The 23,635-nt window shown below is 42.9% G+C and overlaps 1 protein-coding gene across 1 annotated transcript in view; it reads right to left on the bottom strand.

Moving 5' to 3' along the window:
* Positions 1 to 16,320, bottom strand: part of POU2F1 (POU class 2 homeobox 1) — a 202,575-nt gene extending 186,255 nt beyond the window's left edge. Inside the window, exon 1 of the mRNA XM_018046442.1 lies at positions 16,232 to 16,320. Coding sequence (XP_017901931.1) covers positions 16,232 to 16,292 — 61 coding nt within the window. The 5' untranslated portion in view covers positions 16,293 to 16,320. The remainder of the gene's footprint in view (positions 1 to 16,231) is intronic.

The following is a 23,635-nucleotide window of genomic DNA, read 5'->3' as shown; positions in this document are numbered from 1 at the left end:
TTTCCAATTCTTCTTCATCCTGAACATCTGATTAAAAATCAAAATTTCTTCAGAACAAGCAGAGTAAAAAATTAGGCTCACCCTAATTCCCCTCTACTAAAAGAAACATTTTTGTGCAGCACAAGGCGTGGCCCTGCTCTCCAGGACCACAGTGCCACAGCTGACCTGCCACTATCCCGTTTATGAATGAACAGCTCACAGACGGCTGCCAATAAAGGATATGAGTACCAAGTGGGTACATACATGCAGAACTTAAGGTTACCAGGCAGGGTCAATGAGAGCTCACACAGAATATATGCAGATGCTTTTGCTGGTCATTTCTTATTCTTTCAAAAACGCACTATTTCTTTTAAACTATGGTTAATCTGCACACCAGTTGATTCCAGATAAATAAGACTTGGTTGTTGCTGAATCACTCCTAAGTGGACGGGAAATCAGCAACAGATCCAGGGGAAGGAGGGTAAATGCCAATAGTCACAAGGAAGAGAACCTGGACACACCTGATGCTCCATGAAGGCAAACACATGATTATTACAATTACAAACCTGGCAAAGGGCACAATGCCACCAACTGCAGGCATTCAATAAATATCTGCTGGGAATAAACTTGTTAAACAGATAATTCTGTAAAGTGCTACAAGGAGGCTGAAAAGCTAGCCCACCGGCCCACTGACCCACAGTCAGTAGGTGGCAAAGCCAGGATTCAAATCCACATCTGTTTGGTTCCAGAATTGAAGCTCTTTTCACTTCACATGCTCCCTTGGTAAGGAGACTGATTTGGCAAGCATCTCTGGCAGAGTACTCAAAACCACAGATATGCTTCTCCTCCTAGAAAGGAAATTTTACTCAAAAGTTCAATAATTTAAAATATTTGATATATAAAACAAATTATCAACATATTATGAAAGAAAATAAAGTATTCATAGATAAAAATTTTAAAGTATTAGAGGCCACCACAGTGTTTTCCTTTGTGTGATATTGCCCCAGGCTCTCTCAGGATACAAGTTCATTCTCCTCTGCTATTAGAGATACATTGCTAAAAGAAAATCTGAGAATTAAAAAAAAAAAATTCATTCAATAAGTATTTGTTGAGCACCAAATACATAGCAAGCATGTGTTAAAACAGTCAATCCTAAAGGAAATTGACCCTGAATATTCATTGGAAGGACTGATGCTAAAGCTTCAATACTTTGGCCGCCTGACTCATTGGAAAAGACCCTGATGCTGGGAAAGACTGAGGGCAAAAGGAGAAGGCGGCGGCAGAGGATGAGGTGGGAGTAAATAAATTCCTAGACTTTTCAACTTGAATTTCTTTCCAATTCTTCTTCATCCTAAACATTTGATTAAATGTCAAAATTTCTTCAGAACAGGCAGAGTAAAAAATTAGGCTCATTCTAATTCCCCTCTACTAAAAGAAACATTTTTGTGCCGCACAAGGCAAGGCATGGCTCAGTCGAAACACTGATTCACACGAGCCGAAGCAAATGCAGGAGACGGTGCACAACAGAGGAGCGGGCATGCCGCACTCCACGGGGTCACGAGGGGTCAGACACAAGCTGAACAGCAGCAACAAACCCGCTAAATGCCTGGGGTAGAGTGCCCAAGAGCACAGAGCTCCAGTTACTACAAAACGGAGAAACAAGTCACCCGGTAATTAAAAGTGGCAACTGAGATGCCAGAACAGGATCTGTAGAAACAGGGAAATACAGCTAACTCATGTTATGGGGGTGACTAGGCAGGCTGAGGAAGGATGCTTAAGTCTTCCCAAGGCAGGACCCCAGCTCTCCTCCCATCCCTAAACTTACGCTATTCAAAAGAGGTGCAGGAGTTAATTGTGTGTGTAGTGAGGGGGCTACTCATGAAAAGAGAATATTTAAGAAGTTATAAATTTTCATGAAAGGGTCAGAACTACAGCAATACAAGAATAAGAAGTCACTGTTTTACATTACATTTGAAAAATATACAGAAAAAGAAATTTAAATGTAATAAGATTTTGACTTATAGCAAAAATATGAAAATTAAAACAATGTTTCATCTATCAATACATCCAAAAGTGTAAAAAGACACTGTGGGGAATTGATACTAGTAAATACCATAGATAAAATATGTACTATAGATAAAAAACACAGAATGGTACCTCTCTCAAGAGCAATCTGACAACACGCACAAAAATTTTTAACATATAATTTTTTTAATGCTAACTCTATTCCTAAGAATTTATCTTAAAAAAATAAAACACTGTAGATGGATGCTTATAACATAACTGCAGAAAAAATTTAACATACATCCAAAAGAAGCAAGTAAATAAGCTGATGCATCAATACAGTGAAACACACCCATTGAAAAGGATCAGGCAAGGTGTGGAAGGGCGTTGTGAGAACACCACCAGGGAGCGGGGCAGGTTAGGCAGTGTCTGGAGGGCCGACAGCTGCAGACACGGCCGTGCTCCCAGCCTCGCGAGGCTCGGTGAAAAGCGCCCCGCTGCTGGCTTCACTGGGCCTCTGACTAACCTAAGATCACTCACCTGTGATTCAGTTACAGCTGCCCTAATGACAATTCAACAGTTTATTGTTTGTTATTTATGCCACTAGAAGTTACTCAACTGAATGAAGTTCAAAGATCTTTAAAGAAAAGGGTGGGGGGCTGAGCCTTGAAATTACCCAGTGCTTAGTTGCTCAGTTCAGTTCAGTTGCTCAGTTGTGTCCGACTCTTTGTGACCCCATGAACTACAACCTATCAGACTTTTCTGTCCATGGGATTCTCCAGGCAAGAATACTGGAGTAGGCTGCCATTTCCTTCTCCACAGGAACTTCCCAACCCAGGGATCAAACCCAGGTCTCCTGCATGGCAGGCAGATTCTTTACCATCTGAGATATCAGAGAAGCCCTGAAATTACCCCGAGGTTGTACTTAACAGAAAAAAAGCTTTATTTACCTGGGTAAACCTAAAACAGGACAACATGTTCAAAAGAAAAAGAAGCAGGATGCACACTGGCTCCTTTCTGAACTATGTACACACATGTAGGTAGGGAAGGAAATGGCAAACCACTCCTGTATTCTCACATGGCAAATCCCTTGGAGAGGACCCCGGCGGGCTACAGTCCCCAGGACTGCAAAAGAGCTGGGCACCACGCAGCAACTGGACAGCAGCCACACGTACAGGAGGGGAGCAGGCACACCTGAGGCATGAGCGTGGGTGTGCGCACGCGCTGAGAACATTCCAGGAAAGGCACTCAGCCACTCAGCCCCCACCGGGTCCTACAGCAGGACAGCACTCTTCAGACGTGATTCCAGCACCGAGAACCCGCGATGGTGCTGACACTACCCTCTAATTCTCTGAAGTTACACCATGATTTCTTCCAGTAACACTCATTGAATTGTTAATTTGTCTTCTCAGGCTTTAGTGATGTTTGCAATGTCTCTCATGACACCAGAGGATTTTCACCAATTCCTTTCTAACTAACAGTGATTGACATATGAATTAATATATACTACAGTCTGCTAAAACGGCCTTCTTGGCTGACTACATGAAGAAGCATACAGAGGGCAACAACTATGCACTGTCAAGAAAAAATGTTTCACACACAAACACTGTAACAATAAACAGGGTGATGTGGGGAAGGATTAAACATGGTCTATATGATAGGGAATATCAGTACTATTAAATGACTAACTTCTCATCAGAAAAAATAATCAACTCTCATGTTTCTTCAACTGAAAGCTGGCTTAGTTACAGCTTGGTGGGGGAAGGGGAGTGATAAACAAATTCCCGGCACTTGCCAGCATATCAATTTTAAATCACAGCTCACTGGAGAAACATTCAAATATTTTAAATACATGTCCTGATTTTCTAATCTAGCCAACAGAAGACTATAAATGAAAATTATCCAGATGCTAACATCTGCGAGTAGCTTCAGTTTTAAAGTAAATTTCAAAATGTTCAACCTTTATGGATCACCAGAATCAACAATCTACATACGGACAGCTTCAAAATATTTTTATAATCAACAACTGGAGATGCCTGAAAGCTAGGTTAACATTAAATGTGGTGATCAACCGTCCATCTCCCCAGACTGCAAGATAGAGATAAATGCACCATTGATTCTAGACCACACAACTGGAACCAGGAACTGCATAAGAGCACTAAGGATAAACTCAAAAACAATAACTGCTGAACAGTTCATCATTCAGTTTGACTGGAAGCAGAAATTAATGGTTAAGAGCATAATAATGCTCTTAATTGCATCCAAAATAGGTCAGAGACCTAGGTGTACCACTTAGCCTCTTTACAGCTTTCTTACCTGAAAGATGACGAGGATGAATGACAAATGAACACACTCCACGGGGTCATTGTTAAGATTAATGGGAAAATGCATGTAAAGCTGAGTAACTAGTACTGGTTTCAAACATTACATATATATTGCTTCCTTTGCTTGTAACATTTTCAACCCCACTTCCTACTCCCAGACTTGAACTGATAACTTGCAGTCACCCTTCATGTCTCAAGTGTAAACACTGCTTCCTCAGGAAGCCCTTCCTAAATCCTCTCGTCCTGATTAGCTGTCCTTACCTTATTCAGAGTATTCTGAATCTCTTGTATTTTACTCAATTAACTATAAACAGTGTTATTTAATGTATGACTTGCCCAACAGACTATAAGATTTCAGAGGACAGGGGCGTATGTGTCTTATTCACTACTCTTTCTCCAGTGTGGTGTGCATGGCAAGGAACAGAAGAAAACTCTATATTTACTGAGTTAAATGAATGCAGAAGGACCAGTCTGATTGGTTAATTATAATCCACTTTATGCTCACATGAATTATTACAGTTCCTGATAAGCTTACTGTCCTTGTTCATTCATCACATTCTAGAAAGATGTTTCAACAAATCTAAATATTACATTTTCAGACTCCCCATATATTTTAGCTCTGCTGCCAAGACAGGATTAAGCATACCATGTTCTATATTCTTTATATGTTTATTAAAATGGTATTCAGATGAAAGCCAAAGTATCTGCTGTGTTTACTGGTCTTCACCAAAAAAGATGCTTTTGAAGAATTCCACAGCTTAAAAAAAAAAATATATATGAAAATAAAACACAATTTGTCAATTTAGAACCCTATGGGCCAGAAAAGTTAAGAGATTTGTTCAGTATCATAAAGCCAGATAGTGCTACAGGGTAAGGATCCAAGTTTCCTAGTTCTCTGTCTCTTCACTATGAAGACTTTACGGTCCACTGAGAACCACAATTCAAAATATTCTAGCAATAATCTTGAAATGCAACAAATTCAAAGTAACTGAATTATTTTTTACAAACTTTTCAAAACTATGGCTTGCCAGACCTCTACTTTATTAGAAACTCAGAAGGTAACGTCTGGGCCTCTGCATGCTGAAAAAGTTCCATGCTGCTGCTGCTGCTAAGTCGCTTCAGTCGTGTCCGACTCCGTGCGACCCCATAGACGGCAGCCCACCAGGCTCCCCAGTCCCTGGGATTCTCCAGGCAAGAACACTGGAGTGGGTCGCCATTTCCTTCTCCAATGCATGAAAGTGAAAAGTGAAAGTGAAGTCGCTCAATCGTGTCTGACTTCGCGACCCCATGGACTGCAGCCCACCAGGCTCCTCCGTCCATGGGATTTTCCAGGCAAGAGCACTGGAGTGGGGTGCCATTGCCTTCTCCAGAAAAAGTTCCATGGGCAAGTCTCATCCCAGCAAAGACTCAGTTCAGTCGCTCAGTCTGTCTCTTTTTGACCACAGGGACTGCAGCACACCAGGCTTCCCTGTTCATCACCAACTCCTGGAGCTTGCTCAAACTGCTATCTATCCAGTCAGTGATGTCATCCAACCATCTTATCCTCTCTCATCCCCTTCTCCCCCTGCCTTCAATCTTTTCCCAGCATCGGGGTCTTTTCAAACGGGTCAGTTCTCCACACCAGGTGATCAAAGTATTGCAAAAGGTTGAGACCCTCTTAGTTTAATCAACCAAGCATTGTTTGCTAACTGTCCACTCTGTCTCCAGCAGTGTCTTCCCTCTCTCAAGGCTCTTAGGAAGAGACAGGATTTACTTATATAACTCAATTAGTGAAGAAAAGAAGACTGTGTATAATGAAGTGCTAAATTAGCTAAATGAACACAAATTAAGTGACAGGTTCAGACAAAGTAGGACAGAAGCATAGGCGTAGAAACAGAATAACAAATAGACAGGTCTGTATGATAAATAAGGATAACCAGTTTCAAACGGTGAACCAGCAGGAGTTCTAAGATCCTATGAAGGGGTCTACAGGGTCACTGTGGAGAGCAGAGGGAGATGTTTTCCCTGCCCCTGAGCCTTCCTCAATCAGAAGAGCTCCACTCTTACTTTTTAACATTAAGCTTCTGTCTAAACTTCATTTTGAAAATGATTCCAATGGCCTTTGTTGGAAAACTCTTTTACAAATGCAAATAAAGGGGAAAAAAAAAAATCAGTGGTGAAGTAATTTGTCCCAGTCACAAAGCTCATTAGTGATATAAAGCCCAGGTCTCCCAACCTTCCATGCTGTTTTCTCTGTACCACTCAACACACCACAACATTCCAAGGGAGGGGGCAGTGTGAGCCTGTGAGCAAAAGTTCTCAGCGTATCCCAAATACAAGACTGACCAAGACAGCGGGCTTACTTTCAGGTCATGTGACAGAACTGTGACCGGGGAGAGGAGTCGACACTTCAAAATAAATAAAGCCACCTTCCCAGAATAGCTCTTCAAGACAAAGTTTTAAGGTGACTTTTTAAAAATTAAAACCTGTTAAAAGAAACACTGTGGTGGGCCTATAAAGGGACATAAAGGGCGATGGGCATGAGTCTGAGCAAGCTCCCGAGTTGCTGATGGACAGGGAAGCCTGGCGCGCTGCAGTCCATGGGGTCACAAAGAGTCGGACAGGACTGAGCAACTGAACTGACTATAAAGGGTACTTTCTATTAGAATTATTGAGTCATGCTCTTTAAGGAAGCAGTAAAAGATGAGAACGTATAGGCAGGGGTAGGGGCAAGATAACAGAATGCCTTGAAATCAAGGACAAGTTTATGTTTGCTACAATGCAATACCTCACTATATAGCTTTTGAAAGAGTATTAGGGGAGTACTTCCTTCTTCCAAGGTGCAGGTTACACATGGAAATGTACAACCCGAAGTATGGTGTCCCACAGAATCAATTTAAAAGCTCCCTCTCTACAGCAGCACAAATAATAAAAATTGCTAAATTTACTCTTGTGCTCATGTAAGAAAAACTATTACAGAACTTCAAAAATGCTTCTGCCATCAATTTGTAACTCCCCACAGCATCCCTGTAACATTGGTATTATAACCATCTTATTATTGAAACCACTACAGAAGCCAGTGGCAAAGGCAAAATGAGACGCCTAGAATTTACCACGTTGAGACTTAATACTCAGTCCACACACAGTGGCATGAACATAAATCTCAAATCCTATTATTTGTATGAGTTCCCTGGTGGCTCAGATAGTAAAGAGTCTGCCTGAAATGCGGGAGACGAGGGTTCGATCCTTTGATCAGGAAGATATCCTTGGAGAAGGAAATGACAATCCACTCCAGTCTTCTTCCCTGGAAATCCCATGGACAGAGAAGCCCCAGTTCATAGGGTTGCAAGGGTTGGACACGACTGAGCAACTCACACACACACAATTTAACTCAGTAACACTTTGTTGATTTTCACAATAAACGTGTAACCCCATGAAAACCACCCAATCATGTCTCAAATGACATGCCTAAAACTGAATTCATTGCCTAGTCCCCAAATGGCTCTCTCTTCCAACTTCCCTACTTCTGTTCACAGCACTGCTTTTGATACTCTAAGCTCAAAACCCTAGTATCCCCTTTGACTCTAATTACCTGCTTTTAAACACTTTAAATTAAGAACTTTGATTATGGCTCAGTACAGAACAAAAAAATTCAGTGACTCCTACTGCCAGGCAAGTGAAACCCAAAGTCCTACACCATCAATGCCTGACATGCAGAGCTCTCCAGAATAGAATCCCAGCCTGCCTTCTACCACTTTGCAGTGTGCAGCCTCAGTAACAGCCAGCCTGGAAGTCCTGCCAGCCCCCAAACACGCGGAGTGCGGATTAAGCACATGACCTCAGGAGAGTCATTTAAACTGAGCTTTATTTTACTCAACTGTAAAATGGGTATAATAATTCTTGCCTGAAAGGAGCAAACAAGTTAACGAAAATAAGAGTACCACCATAAATTGTAAGGCACTATAAAAATACAGACAGTATCATTATGCTATGATTACCGGTAATTCTATTTTATCTATACCTGCTCTGCTCCAGAAAGGATATAAGATAGACCATATAAAACACAAAATAACAAGAGTTTAAAGGTGGATGCAATAAAAGAAATGCAAAACAAAAGGTAAGGACCTAAAATGGAACTGGGAATGAGGCTAAGAAAAATGGATACTGTAATTGCTTATCTAAGTTTTCAGGTTGATAATGTGGTCTAAACAATGTAGTTTGATTTGAAAAGGAAATAAACTCAATTAGTTCAGTGTCCCAAAGACTAAAAACAAAATCATTGGTCAGAAATAAAGAAAGTTCTTACTGTAAAGACCCCAGTAAGAATTTCTCCCAAAGGTCCTTATTCTGTGCAGAGTAACTGAACAACATTCTCAACATCCCGTGAATTATCTGTTTTCATTACATCACTATTAGACTGAAAGCCTTTTGACGTACGGTAATTGCATTATATAATGTTTGTATCTCCCTGGTGGCTCAGCAGTAAAGAATCTGCCTGCCAATGCAGGAGACCCAGGTTCGATCCCTGGGTGGGGAGGATCTCTTGGAGAAGGAAATGGCAACCCACTCCAGTATTCTTGCCAGGGAAACCCCATGAACAGAGAAGCCTGGTGAGCTATAGTCCATGGGGTCGCAAAAGAGTCAGACACGACTTAGCAACTACACAACAACAATCTCCATAGCTTAATTAGTCAAAAACCACATACCCTGACTTTTATATACTGGTTTCCATGGACCCAAATCCCTCCCTTCCTATTTCAAACCGTCCTGTACACCACCGTGTTAATCCCAGAACGCTGCTTTTATCACAGAATTCCTTACTTCAAAAATCTCTAACAGCCTCCCTGCACACAGAGCAACCTCATTCTTTACATCTGGAACACAACCTCCCCTGCAGTGTCTCCCCTGTCTTCGCACTCCTCTAAATTCTTTTTATCCTTTTAAATGTGGCTTAAAAATCTCACCTCCTACTGAAAGTCTTCTCTGGCTAGCAGCAATGTGGCAGAGGGAGAGATGGGGCAGGGGGAGGAGACTAAAAGTCTGAAGTCTTCTTTACTCAAGTTAGGAGACTGTGGGCAAGTCACTAAACCACCACCCTCTGTGAGAATACTGTCTCATCTGTAAAGGTTTCAAGATAGACTGTACCTAAATTACCGTCCAGCTTTAACCATTCTAGGATGCTTTGGTTCCTACAAACTTGGACAGACCTGATCTCTACTCTGACCATTATTATCTATTATATATTTTAATATGTAGCTGCAACCATCCCCTGATATCCACAGGTGATTGGGTCCAGAATCTTCACAGATACCAAAACCCAGGGGTGTGCGACATCTGTATGTGACTTATGCACATCCTCATATACTTTAAATCATCTTTAGATTACTTACAGTGCCTAATACAACGTAAATGCTAAGTAAATAGTTGCCAGCATGCAACAAATTTAAGTTCTGCTTTTTGGAGCTTGCTAGAATATTTCTTTCCATTATTTTCGATCTGCAGTTGGCTGAATTAACAGATGCCAAACTCACCAATATAGAGGGTTGATGGTAGATACATTGCTTTAAAATTTTCCCTGCTAAGTATAAACTCCACAGCAGAGTCTTACATTCCCTTGTTAGCCTCAAAGACAAGTGGCATAGGGAGCAGGTACAAAGCAGCATACATTTCTGTAAGCTTAGAAATGTTTAAATAATTATTTTTAAAAGATTGATTAAAATATACTTGCCTACTGCAGCATTGATCAGCAAAAAAAAAAAAAAGCATTTTTAGCACTAAGCAGACTACTTGAAATAGTATACTAAAGCAAGAAAATAGTTAAGTTACTTTTCTCTAAAATATATATTCATTCTGCAGAGTACAAAGTTAGTCAGTACAACTTGAGGTGACCACATGTTAAAAGTAATTGAGCTGCTTAACACACACAACATAATGTTCACTCCCTAGCCATTCCCGTTTGCATCTTGTAAACAAAGGCTCACCAGTCCAAAAAAAAAGGCTATCATAAATTTTATTACTTTACTGATCTAATGATTAACTTTACATGCTAGAGCTATGATTCCAACATAAAAACCAATAAAGTTACACAGAGAATCATGAAATAGAACAGGTGACAAATTAAAAATTGTACTTGCAATGATTTTCAATATCACAGGCTGAGTGAAGCTACTACCAACACTCAGAGTGAGCTAAGTTTTGAGCTTCACACTGTCACTCTAAACATTAATGATTACGTATCCTCTTCTGGATGAGTATCTAGTTTCCTATATAGTACTTAAAAAAAAAAAAAAAGAAGCTGATAAATCTAGAGGCTTGCTGATTCTTCTTTTGCTGATTGCTAGGTCTGTCTATAAAATCTAGGCAGCACTGAAAACTTGAGTATTTGCTTAACTTGGAAAAAAAAATTTAAAAACAAAAGCGTTTTATCAGTCACTAAATACAAATAAGATAGCTTATCTCAATGCTCAGTAAATTAATATCCCACAGTAAAAACTACGTGTATTATACATCAAGAGCTTCCTCAAATCAGAGGTTCTGAAACTCAAGACAATTCTCATATCCCAAATTCTAAACATACTGCACATGGATCAGTAAGTCAAGCATTGGCTCCACTCGCGCTGTTTTTGTTTCCATTGCTATTACTGCTAAAAGAGTTTATAAGGGCGCATTGCCAGTTTAGAGCATAGTCAGAAGTATTTCAGTACAAAATAAAATCAATTAATTCCTAAGAAGAAATATAAATCTAAGGTCTCCAACTATCTTTACAAAACGCCAACAATGTGCAAAAATATTTGGCAAAAGAAGATGGATAAGTAATCTGTGAACCATAAGTATTACCTCTTTCAGTATTGATTCCACTCAAAAAGACATTTTTAAGCAACACAATCAAGATTAGAATTAAGCAAAATTCTGGCCCAAAGAGTTTTCTATAAAGAGGAAAACGAGGAAAGAACTCATTCAGGAGGGATACAGAAACTCAAATAAGGCAAATGCATAACAATCAAATCTACACTCGAATGCCTAATATTGGATTTCCTTGACGAAATAAGTAATAAGCATGCTCGCTCAGGCATGTGACATTAAAGGGGACAACAGATACACGGGTGACCAGAAAGGGACAGGTTTTGCCTGTGACTGGCTCTGTTCTGTAGACAATGATTGTTTGAATATTCCCAAACACAATCACTGCCACTAGGAAAACACATTCCTGCTTAAAATTAGGCTTCCTAGTAAGTCTTCACTAATTACAAAAACTGTAACTGAACCAACACGGACAGTCACACACCAGTATTTTAAAAAGAAAATTAATTTTAATAGGGCTTGAAAGAAGACTAAAGCTGTCGGCTTTCAAGATTAAAAAAATAACTGATAACATTAAGGTAATTACTACTACATTACAGTCCTCATAGTACAAAGGGACAGACATTCATCAAAGTGAGAGGCCAATTTTAAAAACACAACTTAAACATACAAACCCACACACCTAAATTCAACATCAAGCAATACAAATTCAAGAAACTTTGTTTTATTCTTAATGGAAAATACTTGTGAGAGGCAACATTTAAATTTCCAGTTATGTCATTTTAGAACCACCTGCTTACAAGGCTCCTTTAAACATCTCTGGTGGCTTTATAAGAGCAGTTTAACATTCTGAACCCTAAACTTATTCCAAGATCCACTGACCAGGTGAATAACAGATTAACAATTACCTCAGCCTATGTAGTAGTGAGACACACTTTATTTCTTCTTCTTTATACTGCTTATCAAAGCAGAGAATAATAAATCTAAAACATGCCAGAACACTATACCACTCAACCCTGAATAACAGGCACTTTTTTTCCTTGATGACTGGGATTTTTGACAATTACAGAATGAAAGGAATCGGAAATTAGTTTGGGGGTCAAGGTTAAAAATTACTTGAACTGTAATGCCTTGGAAGAACAGTCCTCTTACAAATTAAAATATTTGATCAGCTGTCAGGTAAATTTTCAGGACCTAAATTCAAAAGTACCATTGTAATTACTAGACAGGCAAGAAAGAAGGAAGTCACAATGGCTTTTCTGAACACTTGTGGGAAGCCACCTGACGGGTGCAGAAGGAGAGAAGCAGGCCATAGACTTATGCAGGCCTAACCCTAACCCTAAAAGACTCCATGACTCTCCTCTCACACAGACAGAGGCAGGAACACGTCACAACAACTCCACTACATTCCCACGATATTTTAATCATCACTTTAAGATGAGCTAGTTAAAAATAAGACGGAAAATGTCTGACAGGAAAATTTAATAGGTCAAAAATCATTTGTGCATTCATACCTCACAGTGAAACAATTTTAAAAATCACTAATCAATCAAAATAAAATGCACAAACTTGTCCAGACTAAATTGAGACAACCCAAAAGGAATTCTGAAATTACAAAAAAAAAAGTTTGCAAAGCACATGATTTACTGTTAAGTATTTTACCTTATTTTAAACACTATAATTTCAACATCATCCTCTTCAAGTTCACTCTACTCATTGTAACAGGTTCTAAGCCAAATATGATCTCTCCTTTATCCTGAGCAATGCTTTGAAGAAACTATATCAAGAAATATAGCTCTTACCAGAGTTTGGGGGATTATAAAAACCTATTTAAAACAGGCATGCTTATGGATTATTTCTATGATTATACTTATTTAAAACCATGGTCCCCAATTATGAATTTTAGGAAATGAATTTTTACAACAGCATGGGAAGCCAACCAAAATATAAGGCCAGTTAACAATACTCACCCTTTCCTGTATCATAATAATTGTAAGAAAGAAATTTTGTTTGTAAAACGCAACGTGCATTTTATCATCGTGGATAAAATATTTGCAGCCTCGGTAGTGGTTAAATTGCAGCTATAAAGGAAATTGTCCTGAGATAAATGGTTTCCCTATGAGAAGGTTTCATTGCTACACTTCACCTCAGGACAATAAATCAAATTAACTGCACCTTGTCCTCAGTCCAGTGACATCATCAGTTTGACCACATCTTCAGAATCGGGTGCAAAAACATATGCTATTTAAGGCATGAAATCATGTTACTGTTTTCTGTCCATCCAACCTCATGCTTCAGGTCTCTGAGCAGTTATTCACCTGAACATTCTCATGAAAGCTGCAGATTCTTTTTTCCTGCTACATTCAGGCCCTGCCTATTGGCAGTAAAAGAAAAAAGAAAAAGTGAGAACTGGTATTTGAAATTGGCTTGTTTTTAGCCCATCAAATGTAGAATCTTGTTTCCAATTAAACTGAAGACTAATGTCTCACAAAATATGTATCCTGACCATCAAGTGCATTAACATAATTTCAAAGGTTAAACAGGTCACTGTTCAAAAACTCTTCTCCGATACTTTACTAGCAGGGGTTAAAAAAACACCAAGGAGAAGCCACACCATGCTTTTAAGAGACAGGTAATAACTATACAAACAACTCTACTAAGGGAAAGCCCCCAAATCAAAATTATTTCTTTTAAATAGCAAAAGTTAATCTGCCTTTCACAGACCAAATGTTCTAAGCCGACACAAAACATAAAATCAATTCTGACAACTTAAAGATGAGGGGTGGGTGTGCTTGGGAAGGGAATACGTTTCAAGATCAGAGTAGACACAATGCCTCAGTTTATTCTTCTATTTTCACTCATTTAACCTTGACACAAACACTCAAAGAAAATATAACCCCATTTCTGTTTTCAGGAGTGCTACAATTAAAATAAGCAAGTCTATAACAGTGGTAGCACAAAATTAATATCAGCTCCATTTTAAATTAGAATGAAGAGGCTGAAAGGAGAATACAGCATGCTGTTAATAACTAGCTATTCTACAACTCCTGGAAAAAACTACTGCTTTTTTTTTTTTTTTTTTTAACAAATACTGAAGATCTTTGCAAAGCCTGAAAGTGTTTAACTTGGGGGTAGAAGTCAAGGGGCAGGGGTGAACTAGCCCGAAAACAAAGTGATTTATTTTATTAAACCAAAATAGGTTTCATTCGCCTCTGAAAATGAGAAAGCATAGATTTTTTTTTTTCCTTAGGCCCAATATTATGACAAACTATAAGAAAGTCTTTTTTAAGACAAAACAGAACACGACAGAGTTGATGCTTAGCTAGGAGCTGTTTGAAAGTTGCTAACGCCCAAGAGGGTTTCTTCTGCCGTGGAGTAGAGGTAAGCGTACGGAAGTTAGTTGGGGGGGTAGGGGGAGTCATTTTGGTTATTAGTAAATAAATCAAGCGGCAGAGAACATGAGGCCTAGGCCACTGCTACAGGAGCCAAGGCCTAGCTCTCTCCCTCTCTTCCCAGCACAGTCTGGGTTTGATCTCAGAGCCCTGTGGATTGCCAAGGAAAAAAAAAAGAATCATATCGAACCACAAAAGCACATGGGGCGAATGTAAAATATAAACACGGCGTTGGGCTGTGAGTGGCTGTTATTAAAGGTCTGAATTACTAAACATGAGAGGCGGGGAAAGCCAGGCGGCCATTTCAATAATATAAACCTCCCCGAATTAGACATTATTCAAATGAGAGAGGTTCAGCTAACCAGAGCATAAGAGGACCCAGCACCCAGCAAGAAAACAGGGGCAGAGAACCAGGAAGGGGGATCCCCGCCCCTACCCAACTCCCAACCGGTGGGGGGAAACCGAGAATATTATCAACTTGTCAGCCCAGCCGGTTCTGGGGCCGGGCAGGAGGGCAGCGCTTCACGTCCGAGTTCCCGAGAGGCCTCCGGGCGCCGCTGGGGCCTGAGGGGGAGCGAGGCCCCCGAGGGTCCCCGGCCGCGCGGGTCTGGGTCAAGCGCAGAGGCGGGGGGCGGACAGGGTGGGGCAGCGGACCCAGAGCTCGGACCGCGCCGGGCACCTTCATTCGGCTCAACTCTCCCGAGAATCCACGGCGCCGGGAAACAAGGGGCTTCCCAGGACCTGCTGGGACCCCTGACCGGTGGCCTGGAGCACATGGGATGGCCTCAGAGGACCCGCTCCTTGAAGGGGAACTTTCCCCGAGGGCCGCTTTCAACCCAGTCCGCCCCCCAAGGGGGCGAAGCGCATGCCGGCGCGGACTCCCCAGCCCCTCCGCCCGGAGGCCCCCTCGCAGCGCCCAGGACCGCTCACCCCTGCCCATCTACAGCGCAGGCCCGCCTCGGGTCAGGCCACCGTTCGGGGGATGAGCGGGGCGCGGCCGGGGCGGCCGGGGCCGTGACCCGCGGGCTCGGCCCCGCTCGGACCCCGGTGCGGCGGCGGGGCGCGGGCGCGGGCCGGGCGCTGTGTGCGGGCGCACCCGGGCCGCCTCCGGCCGCCCCGCGGCCAGCAGCGCGGGGGAGGGGGCGCCCCGGCCGCGCCGGGGGCAGGACACGTGCGGCGGTCCGGCCGCCGGGGTCCGCTCCGGCCCCGCCGCCTCCCCGGCATTGTGCTCGCCGCCACCTCCGTCTCGCCCTCCACGCCCCCCCCCGCAACCCCGCGCCCGCCCGGCCCGGGTCGCCCGCCCGCGCCCCGCCGCGCCCCGCCGGCCCAGCAGCTATGAATATGTAAAACGTCTTTATTGTCCTCTCCCTCTGCCCCGGCCCCGCGGCCCCGCCGCGGACCCGCTCGGGTTGGGGCTCGGCGGCGAGGAGGCGGAGGCGGCCGGCGGCCGGCGGAGGAGGAGGGCCGGTGCCGGCGGGCGGGCGAGCCCGCGGCGGGGTGGGCTAGGGGCAGGAGGAGAGCGGCGGATCGCAGCCCCCTTTGCCCCTCGTCTTCCCCCTCCGCCTGGGCGCTCCGAGCCTCTTTCCCCCTCCGCTCGGCGCCCGGCGGGGGCTCCGGGCTCCCTGGCCCCCCATCTCCCCGCCGTTAATTATAATAATCCTGAGTACTAATAAATTATGCTAAGTCGCGGGGGGGGCAGCGGGAGCCGGGGTTGAGTATGAATATGAATATGTAAAATGCTGTAATGATTACCTGCTGCTGCTGCCGCCGCGGCTGAACTCTCATCTTGACTCGCTGCTCCTCCGTCCGCCATTTTGAATATTTTAACCAAAATCGCCCGGTCGATAAACCCTCCCTCGCTCCGGCTCCCCTCCCCCCGCCCGCCCTCCAGACCTCCTCCCTGCTCTCCGCCCCCTCCAGCTCCCGCCTCTCCTCGGGCGCGCGCCAGGGGGCGCGCGAGGCTGTCCCCCTGGAAGAGGCCCACCTCCACCGGGCTCTCTGCGCACGCGCCCCTGGCAGCTGTGGCTCCTCAGTAGCTAAAGCGCCCTCAACCTGCGAGTCACTCCTCCGCTTTATTTTTTCCCGTCTGGGCTCTGCACATGCGCGAATTTCCCCACGCGCCTAAAAGGCTGCCTGCGCTTGCGCCATTTCCCCTTGGCTCCGTCCTGATATGTGACCTGTGAAGTGTAGTACGGAGCGCGATTGTGGCATCTTAATATCCTCCCTTCTCTTCCCGCTTTACTCTCCCGATTTTACTCTGGCTTCCCCCAGTGGCATACTACAAGAAGGACAGGGGACACAGTGGCCGACAGGGTGGAGACGCGTGAAGTGGCGGCTGGCCCGCTCCCTCTTCGCTGCGCACTTTTTAAGGCTTTCCGCGCTGTTTAAACACCGACAACAAAGGACGGGCCGCTCCCCTGCTAGGTAATTTCCGGCCCTGCGGGCAGGTAGGGGCGGAAACCAGCCTCGGGGAACCGGGCTGGAGGCACCTGCCGGGCCTGGCGCGGGCCTCCCGCTTTAAGTTTGAATCCGAATTAGTCCCCGCCCTCAAGCTTGCGAATGCTGGAGACCTGACCCGGGCCAATGCGAAGGGGAGGGTCCTGTGATTCTTTTAGTTAGCCCCAGATCTTCTGCTCTACTTGTTTCCAACACCCGGCTGGCTTCCACGTTAGCTGGGAGTTTTTATTAAGTCGCCAATTCCCGCCCCTACCCTTTCAGGTGCCTCAATCGCCGCTCACCGGATGGAAGCAAATAGCCGACCTCTGGTCTACAGATAGGCATTCTTCCCTTCCTTTTGGTTAGGAACATCTTTTGAAACCTAGCATAAACTGAAAACCCACGACCTAGTAAATAAAAACATGTCGAAATCAACGGTAGCTTCATCAAGAATTGTACTATATTGCTTCTCAAGGTAAATATGAAAAATAGGCGTTTTCCGAGGTAGATATCTTTGCTTGTAACTAGTCATAATATTCTAAGATTTCTTTATCTAAATGTAATAGATTTTCCTGGACAAGACCCAGGTCTAATTATTTTACGAATTATTAAGACACGGTTTTTCCTGTTTTTGTTTTTTTGTTTTTTTGTTTTTTGTTTTTTTTTAAGAGGAGTGTACTGTATTTCATGGTTACCAAAGAAAACTTTTTTAAAAAAATTAGTTTTAGGTAGTCTTGAATTCTTGCCTGGAGAATCCCAGGGACGGGAGGAGCCTGGTAGGCTGCCGTCTATGGGGTCGCACAGAGCCGAACACGACTGAAGCGACTTAGCAGCAGCAGCAGCAGAGGAGAAAAAAACGAGTGTAAGATTTAAATTGAGTAGGATTACAAATTCTGGTCTTCCCAGGTGGCTCAGGTGAAGAATCCGCTGGCCAGTGCAGGAACTGAAGGAGACTGGGGCTCCATCTCTGGGTGGTGAAGATCCCTGTGAGGAGGAAATGGCAACCCGCTCTGGTGTTCCTGCCATTCCTGCCGGGATAACCCGATGGACCGAGGAGCCAGTTGGGCTGCAGTCCAGGGAGTCGCAAAGGCTAGAACACGACTGAGCACGCAAGCACAATTTCTGCACTAAGGAAAAAAACTGGTCTCTAGGAGATAGCCAGCCATTGTTTAATAGCTAAAGTTTTAATCATTGTTCTTAGCCTGCTCATTGAATTTCTTACACTGTGCAAGTACAGTTAAAGCTATTGTCAATGTCAGCCAATGAATTTTCCAGGTGGTATTGATTTATTCATGGCAATTAAGGCCTAGGGTGTATGCATGACTGTTTAAGCCAAATAATTGGCCTGCCCTATAATCTATATCAGACAATGGCCGACCAACACACAGTTAAGGAAATGCAAAATTTAATCATTACAATTAATCTGTAAATATAGCATATTCACCAGCATTGCTATTAATAGAAAGTCTCAGAACCCTCAATCTATGTGAAACTGAAAGTTGCTCATCAGTCAGACTCTTCCTGACTGGTAGACTGTACAGTTCATGGAATTCTCTGGGCCAGGATACTGGAGTGGGTAGCCTTTCACTTCTTCAGGGGATCTTCCCAAACCAGAGATTGAACCCAGGTCTCCCGTGTTGCAGGTGGATTCTTTATCAGCTGAGCCACAAGGGACAAAGTTAAGTACATGACCCTGCTTTAAGGGCAACAAATTTGAAGTCATCTCCACTAAGAAAAAGAAATCAAATACCCTTATTTAAATTCTTATCTTCTATTTAATCTTTGTTTTCCTCTTTGTTTCAAAAAGTAAATTAGTATGACTTTCAGAAAGGAACTGAAGCCAGTGCATCTGCTATTCATTATTATTTTATTTATGTAAAAGGAAATTTTTATGGAATGAATTTTTACATAAAGAAAAATAGCTCTGTGAGGAACAGAAAGTTTAAAATACTGTGTGTTAATGATTCATCTTCCTCTTGATCGTGATATTTATGTTTCCAAATGTGTACCCAGTTCAGTTCAGTCACTCAGTCATGTCCATCTCTTTGCAACCCCATAGACTGCAGCACTCCAGGCTTCCCTGTCCATCACCAACTCTCAGAGCTTACTCAAACTCATGTCCATTGAGTTGGTGATGCCATCCAGCCACCTCATCCTCGGTTGTCCCCTTCTCTTCTGGCCTTCAGTCTTTCCCCAAATCAGGGTCTTTTCCAGTGAGTCAGCTCTTCACATCAGGTGGCCAAAGTATTGGAGTTTCAGCTTCAGCATCAGTCCTTCCAATGAGTACTCAGGACTGATTTCCTTTAGGATGGACAGGTTGCATCTCCTTGAAGTCCAAGGGATTCTCAAGAATCTTCTCCAACACTGCAGTTCAAAAGCATCAATTCTTAGGCACTCAGCTTTCTTTGTAATCCAGCTCTCACATCCATACATGACTACTGGAAAAACCATAGCTTTCATGAGACAGACTTTTTTGTTGGCAAAGTAATGTCTCTGCTTTTTAAGATGCTGTCTAGGTTGGTCATAACTTTTCTTCCAAGGAGCAAGTGTCTTAATTTCATGGCTACAGTCACCATCTGCAGTGATATTGGAGCCAAAAAAACCAAAGTCTGTCACTGTTGGCATTATTTCCCCATATATTTGCCATGATGCCACGATCTTAGATTCCTGAATGTTGAGTTTTAAACCAACTTTTTCATTCTCCTCTTTCACTTTCATCAAGAGGCTCTTTAGTTTTTCTTCACTTTCTGCCATAAGGGTGGTGTCATCTGCATATCTGAAGTTATTGATATTTCTCCCAGCAATCTTGATTCCAGCTTGTACTTCATCCAGCCTGGTATTGTGCATGATGTACTCTGCATATAAGTTAAATAAGCAGAGTGACAGTATACAGTCTTGATGTACTCCTTTCCTGATTTGGTACTAGTCTGTTGTTCCATGTCCAGTTCTAACTGTTGCTTCTTATCCTGTATACAGATTTCTCAGGAGTCAGGTCAGGTGGTCTGGTATTCCCATCTCTTGAAGAATCTTCCAGTTTGTTGTGATCCACACAGTCAAAGGCTTTGGCATACTCAATAAAGCAGATGGTTTTTTGGAACTCTCATGCTTTTTTGATCCAGTGGATGTTGGCAATTTGATCTCTGGTGTCTCTGCCTTTTCTAAATCCAGCTTGAACATCTGGAAGTTCATGAAGTCTGGCTTGGAGAATTTTAAGCATTGCTTTGCTAGTGTATGCTGCTGCTGCTAAGTCGCTTCAGTCGTGTCCGACTCTCTGCGACCCCACAGACGGCAGCCCACTAGGCTCCTCTGTCCCTGGGATTCTCCAGGCAAGAATACTGGAGTGGGTTGCCATTTCCTTCTCCAATGCATGAAAGTGAAAAGTGAAAGTGAAGTTGCTCAGTCGTGCCCAACTCTTAGCGACTTCAAAGATTGCAGCCTACCAGGCTCCTCTGCCCATGGGATTTTCCAGGCAAGAGTACTGGAGTGGGGTGCCATTGCCTTCTCCTTGCTAGCGTGTGAGATGAGTGCATTTGTGTGGTAGTTTGAGCATTCTTTGGCATTGCCTTTCTTTGGGATTGGCATGAATACTGACCTTTTCCAATCCTGTGGCCACTGCAGTTTTCCAAATTTGTTAGCATATTGAGTGCCTCGCTTTCACAGCATCATGTTTCAGGATTTGAAATAGCTCAACGTGAATTCCATCACCTCCACTAGCTTTGTTCATAGTGATGCTTCCAAAGGCGCACTTGACTTTGCATTCCAGGATGTCTGGCTCTAGGTGAGTCATCACACCATCATGGTTATCTGGGTCATGAAGATCTTTTTTGTACCGTTCTTCTGTGTATTCTTGCCAACTCTTCTTAGCATCTTCTGCTTCTCTTAGATCCAACCATTTCTGTCCTTAATTGTGCCTATCTTTGCATGAAATGTTCCCTTGGTATCTCTAATTTTCTTGGAGATCTCTATAGTCTTTCCCATTCTGTTATTTTCCTCTATTTCTTTGTATTGATCACTGAGGAAGGCTTTCTTATCTCTCCTTGCCATTCTTTTTTTTTTTTACTTTATTTTACTTTACAATACTGTATTGGTTTTGCCATACATTGACATCCTTGCTATTCTTTGAAACTGCATTCAAGTGGGTGTATCTTTCCTTTTCTTCTTTGCCTTTAGCATCTCTTCTTTTCTCAGCTATTTGTAAGGCCCCTCAGACAACCATTTTGCCTTTTTTCATTTCTTTTTCTTGGGGATGGTCTTTATCACTTCCTTCTGTACAAAATCAGGAACCTCTGTCCATAGTTCTTCAGGGACTCTGTCTATCAGGTCTAGTCCCTTAAATCTATTTGTTACTTTCACTGTGTAATCATAAGGGATTTTATGTAGGTCATACCTGAATGGTCTAGTGGTTTTGCCTACTTTCTTTAATTTAAGTCTGAATTTGGCAATAAGGAGTTCATGATCTGAGCCCAGGGCCTAGCACAATACCTGAACACAGTAGATAGTCATAAATATTTGTTGAGTAAAAAATAATAAATGATACAGTTATATACATTAGGATTATTTTAAAAATTGATAAATCATCAATTCGACAAACAGTTTTGAAATCTTCATTCTGCCATTAACTTTACTAGGTGTAAAGGATACGAAAATGTGTAAGATACTGCTTTGACCCCAGCAAACTTTGTGTATCAACTTTTTAAAATCCTTACAACTCTGGAAGATAGAGCTCTGATTACCCCAGTTTTCCAGGATGGGGAAGTTGAGTCATATAGGTATTATGTAACTTGCTTGTATTAGTCAGTGTTCTGCAGAGGAACAAAACCAATTGGAGATATATATATATATATATAAATTTATGTATATGAAAGATATGTGTTATAAAGAATGAGTTTATACAGTTATGGAGGCTGAGGCATCTCCAGATCTGCAGTTTGAAGGCCCAAGAAGCAATGTCGTGTTGCAGCCCAAGTGCAAAGGCCTGATTCAACTTCGTGTTCTTTCCATCATTATCCTAATACCATCTCCATACTTGTTCCCAAGATTTCTGTCTGTGACAATTAGAAGACTCAAGGAGTTCTTTTGAAGTGCTGTGTACCTCCTCATAAATCAGGTAATTTCCAGTTCGTGATGGGCAGTTCAAGTCTCATGGTAATTTGGTGGCCCATTGGTAAGCATCCAGTCTCTATTGTAAAGTCCAGTGGCAGGCCAAGAGCTATTTCCCAAAAGGAGAGTAGTAATCTATAGACGATGTCAGGGCTTTGCTCTAAAATCCTGAGGGTTTGAGCTGTGGTTCAGTCAGAGCCTAGTGCATCCCCACCTGTGACTGACATGTCGAGCATCTCTGGGTCTGCCGGACCCTGAGGCCTGTGTGGTGGAGTAGCTCGCACAGCTGTCTGGATTTGCTGTGCAGCTTTCCCTTATGCTGGGTCTCATTCAAAACTAATGACTTTTTGAGTCACTTGGTAACTAGGTTGAAATAACCCAAATGTGGGCTGTTTCCTCTAAAATCCAAAGCCCACTAGGCACTGTGCCTCTTTTTTTAGTTGTAGGAGGAGCCAGATGCACCAATTTATCCTTGTGGCTCAGAGGTTAAAGCGTCTGCCTCCAATGTAGGAGACCCGGTTTCGATCCCTGGGTTGGGACGACATCCTGGAGAACCCACTCCAGTATTCTTGCCTGGAGAATCCCATGGACAGAGGAGCCTGGCAGGCTACAGTCCACGGGGTCGCAAAGAGTCGGACACGACTGAGCGACGTCACTTCTTCACTTTTAGAAAGGATATCTTAATATGCACCACACCACTGGGTCCCTAGAAATTTCACTGAGGTAGAAATCCCCTGAATTTGTGTCAGACTTATTTCTCACACTTTGACACGTAAATGCCTTACCATTTTAAGTATGAAGTAGTTACTACTTCTTGCTTACTAGGTCCAATCAGCATGATGTCATCAATGTAATGAACTAGTGTAATAGCTTGTGAAAGAGAAAAGAGCAAGATCATGCAAACTCAGCTGTGATTCCCAGCTGGTGAATTGACATACTTCTGAGGTGGGATAGTGAAGGTGTATTTGCTGCAAACAAACTGCTTCTTGTGGGTCTTATTAACAGGGATAGAGAAAAAGGCATTTGCTAGATTAATAGCTATATACCAGAGGATGTGTTAATTTGTTCAAGCATTGAAACCACATCTGGTACAGCAGCTGTCAGTGAGGTCACCACCCAGTTAAGCTTATGGTAATCCTCTGTCATTTTCCAAGATCCATCTGTCTTCTGTATAGGCCAGATAGGAGAGTTAAATGGGGATGTGGTAGGAATAACCACCCCTACATCTTTCAGATCCTTGATGGTGGAACTAATCTCTACAATCCCTCCAGTAATGCAGCATTCCTTTTGGTTTACTATTTTCCTGAATAGAAGTAGGTCTAGTGGTTTCCACTTGGCCTTTCCCACGTAATAGCCTGACTCCCCAGGTCACGGAACCAATGTGCAGGTTTTGACAGCTGCTTCCATTTTCCAGGGTGGGGGAAATTGAGGCATAGAGGTAGTAAGTAACTTGCCCTATGTCTCCCCGTTATTAAACAGTAGAGCTGAGATTCAAACACAGGTCAGGGATTGTACTCTGTTAACACTGTGATGCTTGCTTTGGATCAGGCAAAATCCTGGAGGTGCCTAAAGTTCATGTGGTAAGAGAACATATTAACACATAATGTCCTTGTATGTAAT

This window comes from Capra hircus, chromosome 3 (genome assembly GCF_001704415.2).
Source record: "Capra hircus breed San Clemente chromosome 3, ASM170441v1, whole genome shotgun sequence".
Taxonomy (NCBI): domain Eukaryota; kingdom Metazoa; phylum Chordata; class Mammalia; order Artiodactyla; family Bovidae; genus Capra; species Capra hircus.
Note: the sequence above shows the minus strand (reverse complement) of the source record. Positions and strands in the feature narration are given on the sequence as shown.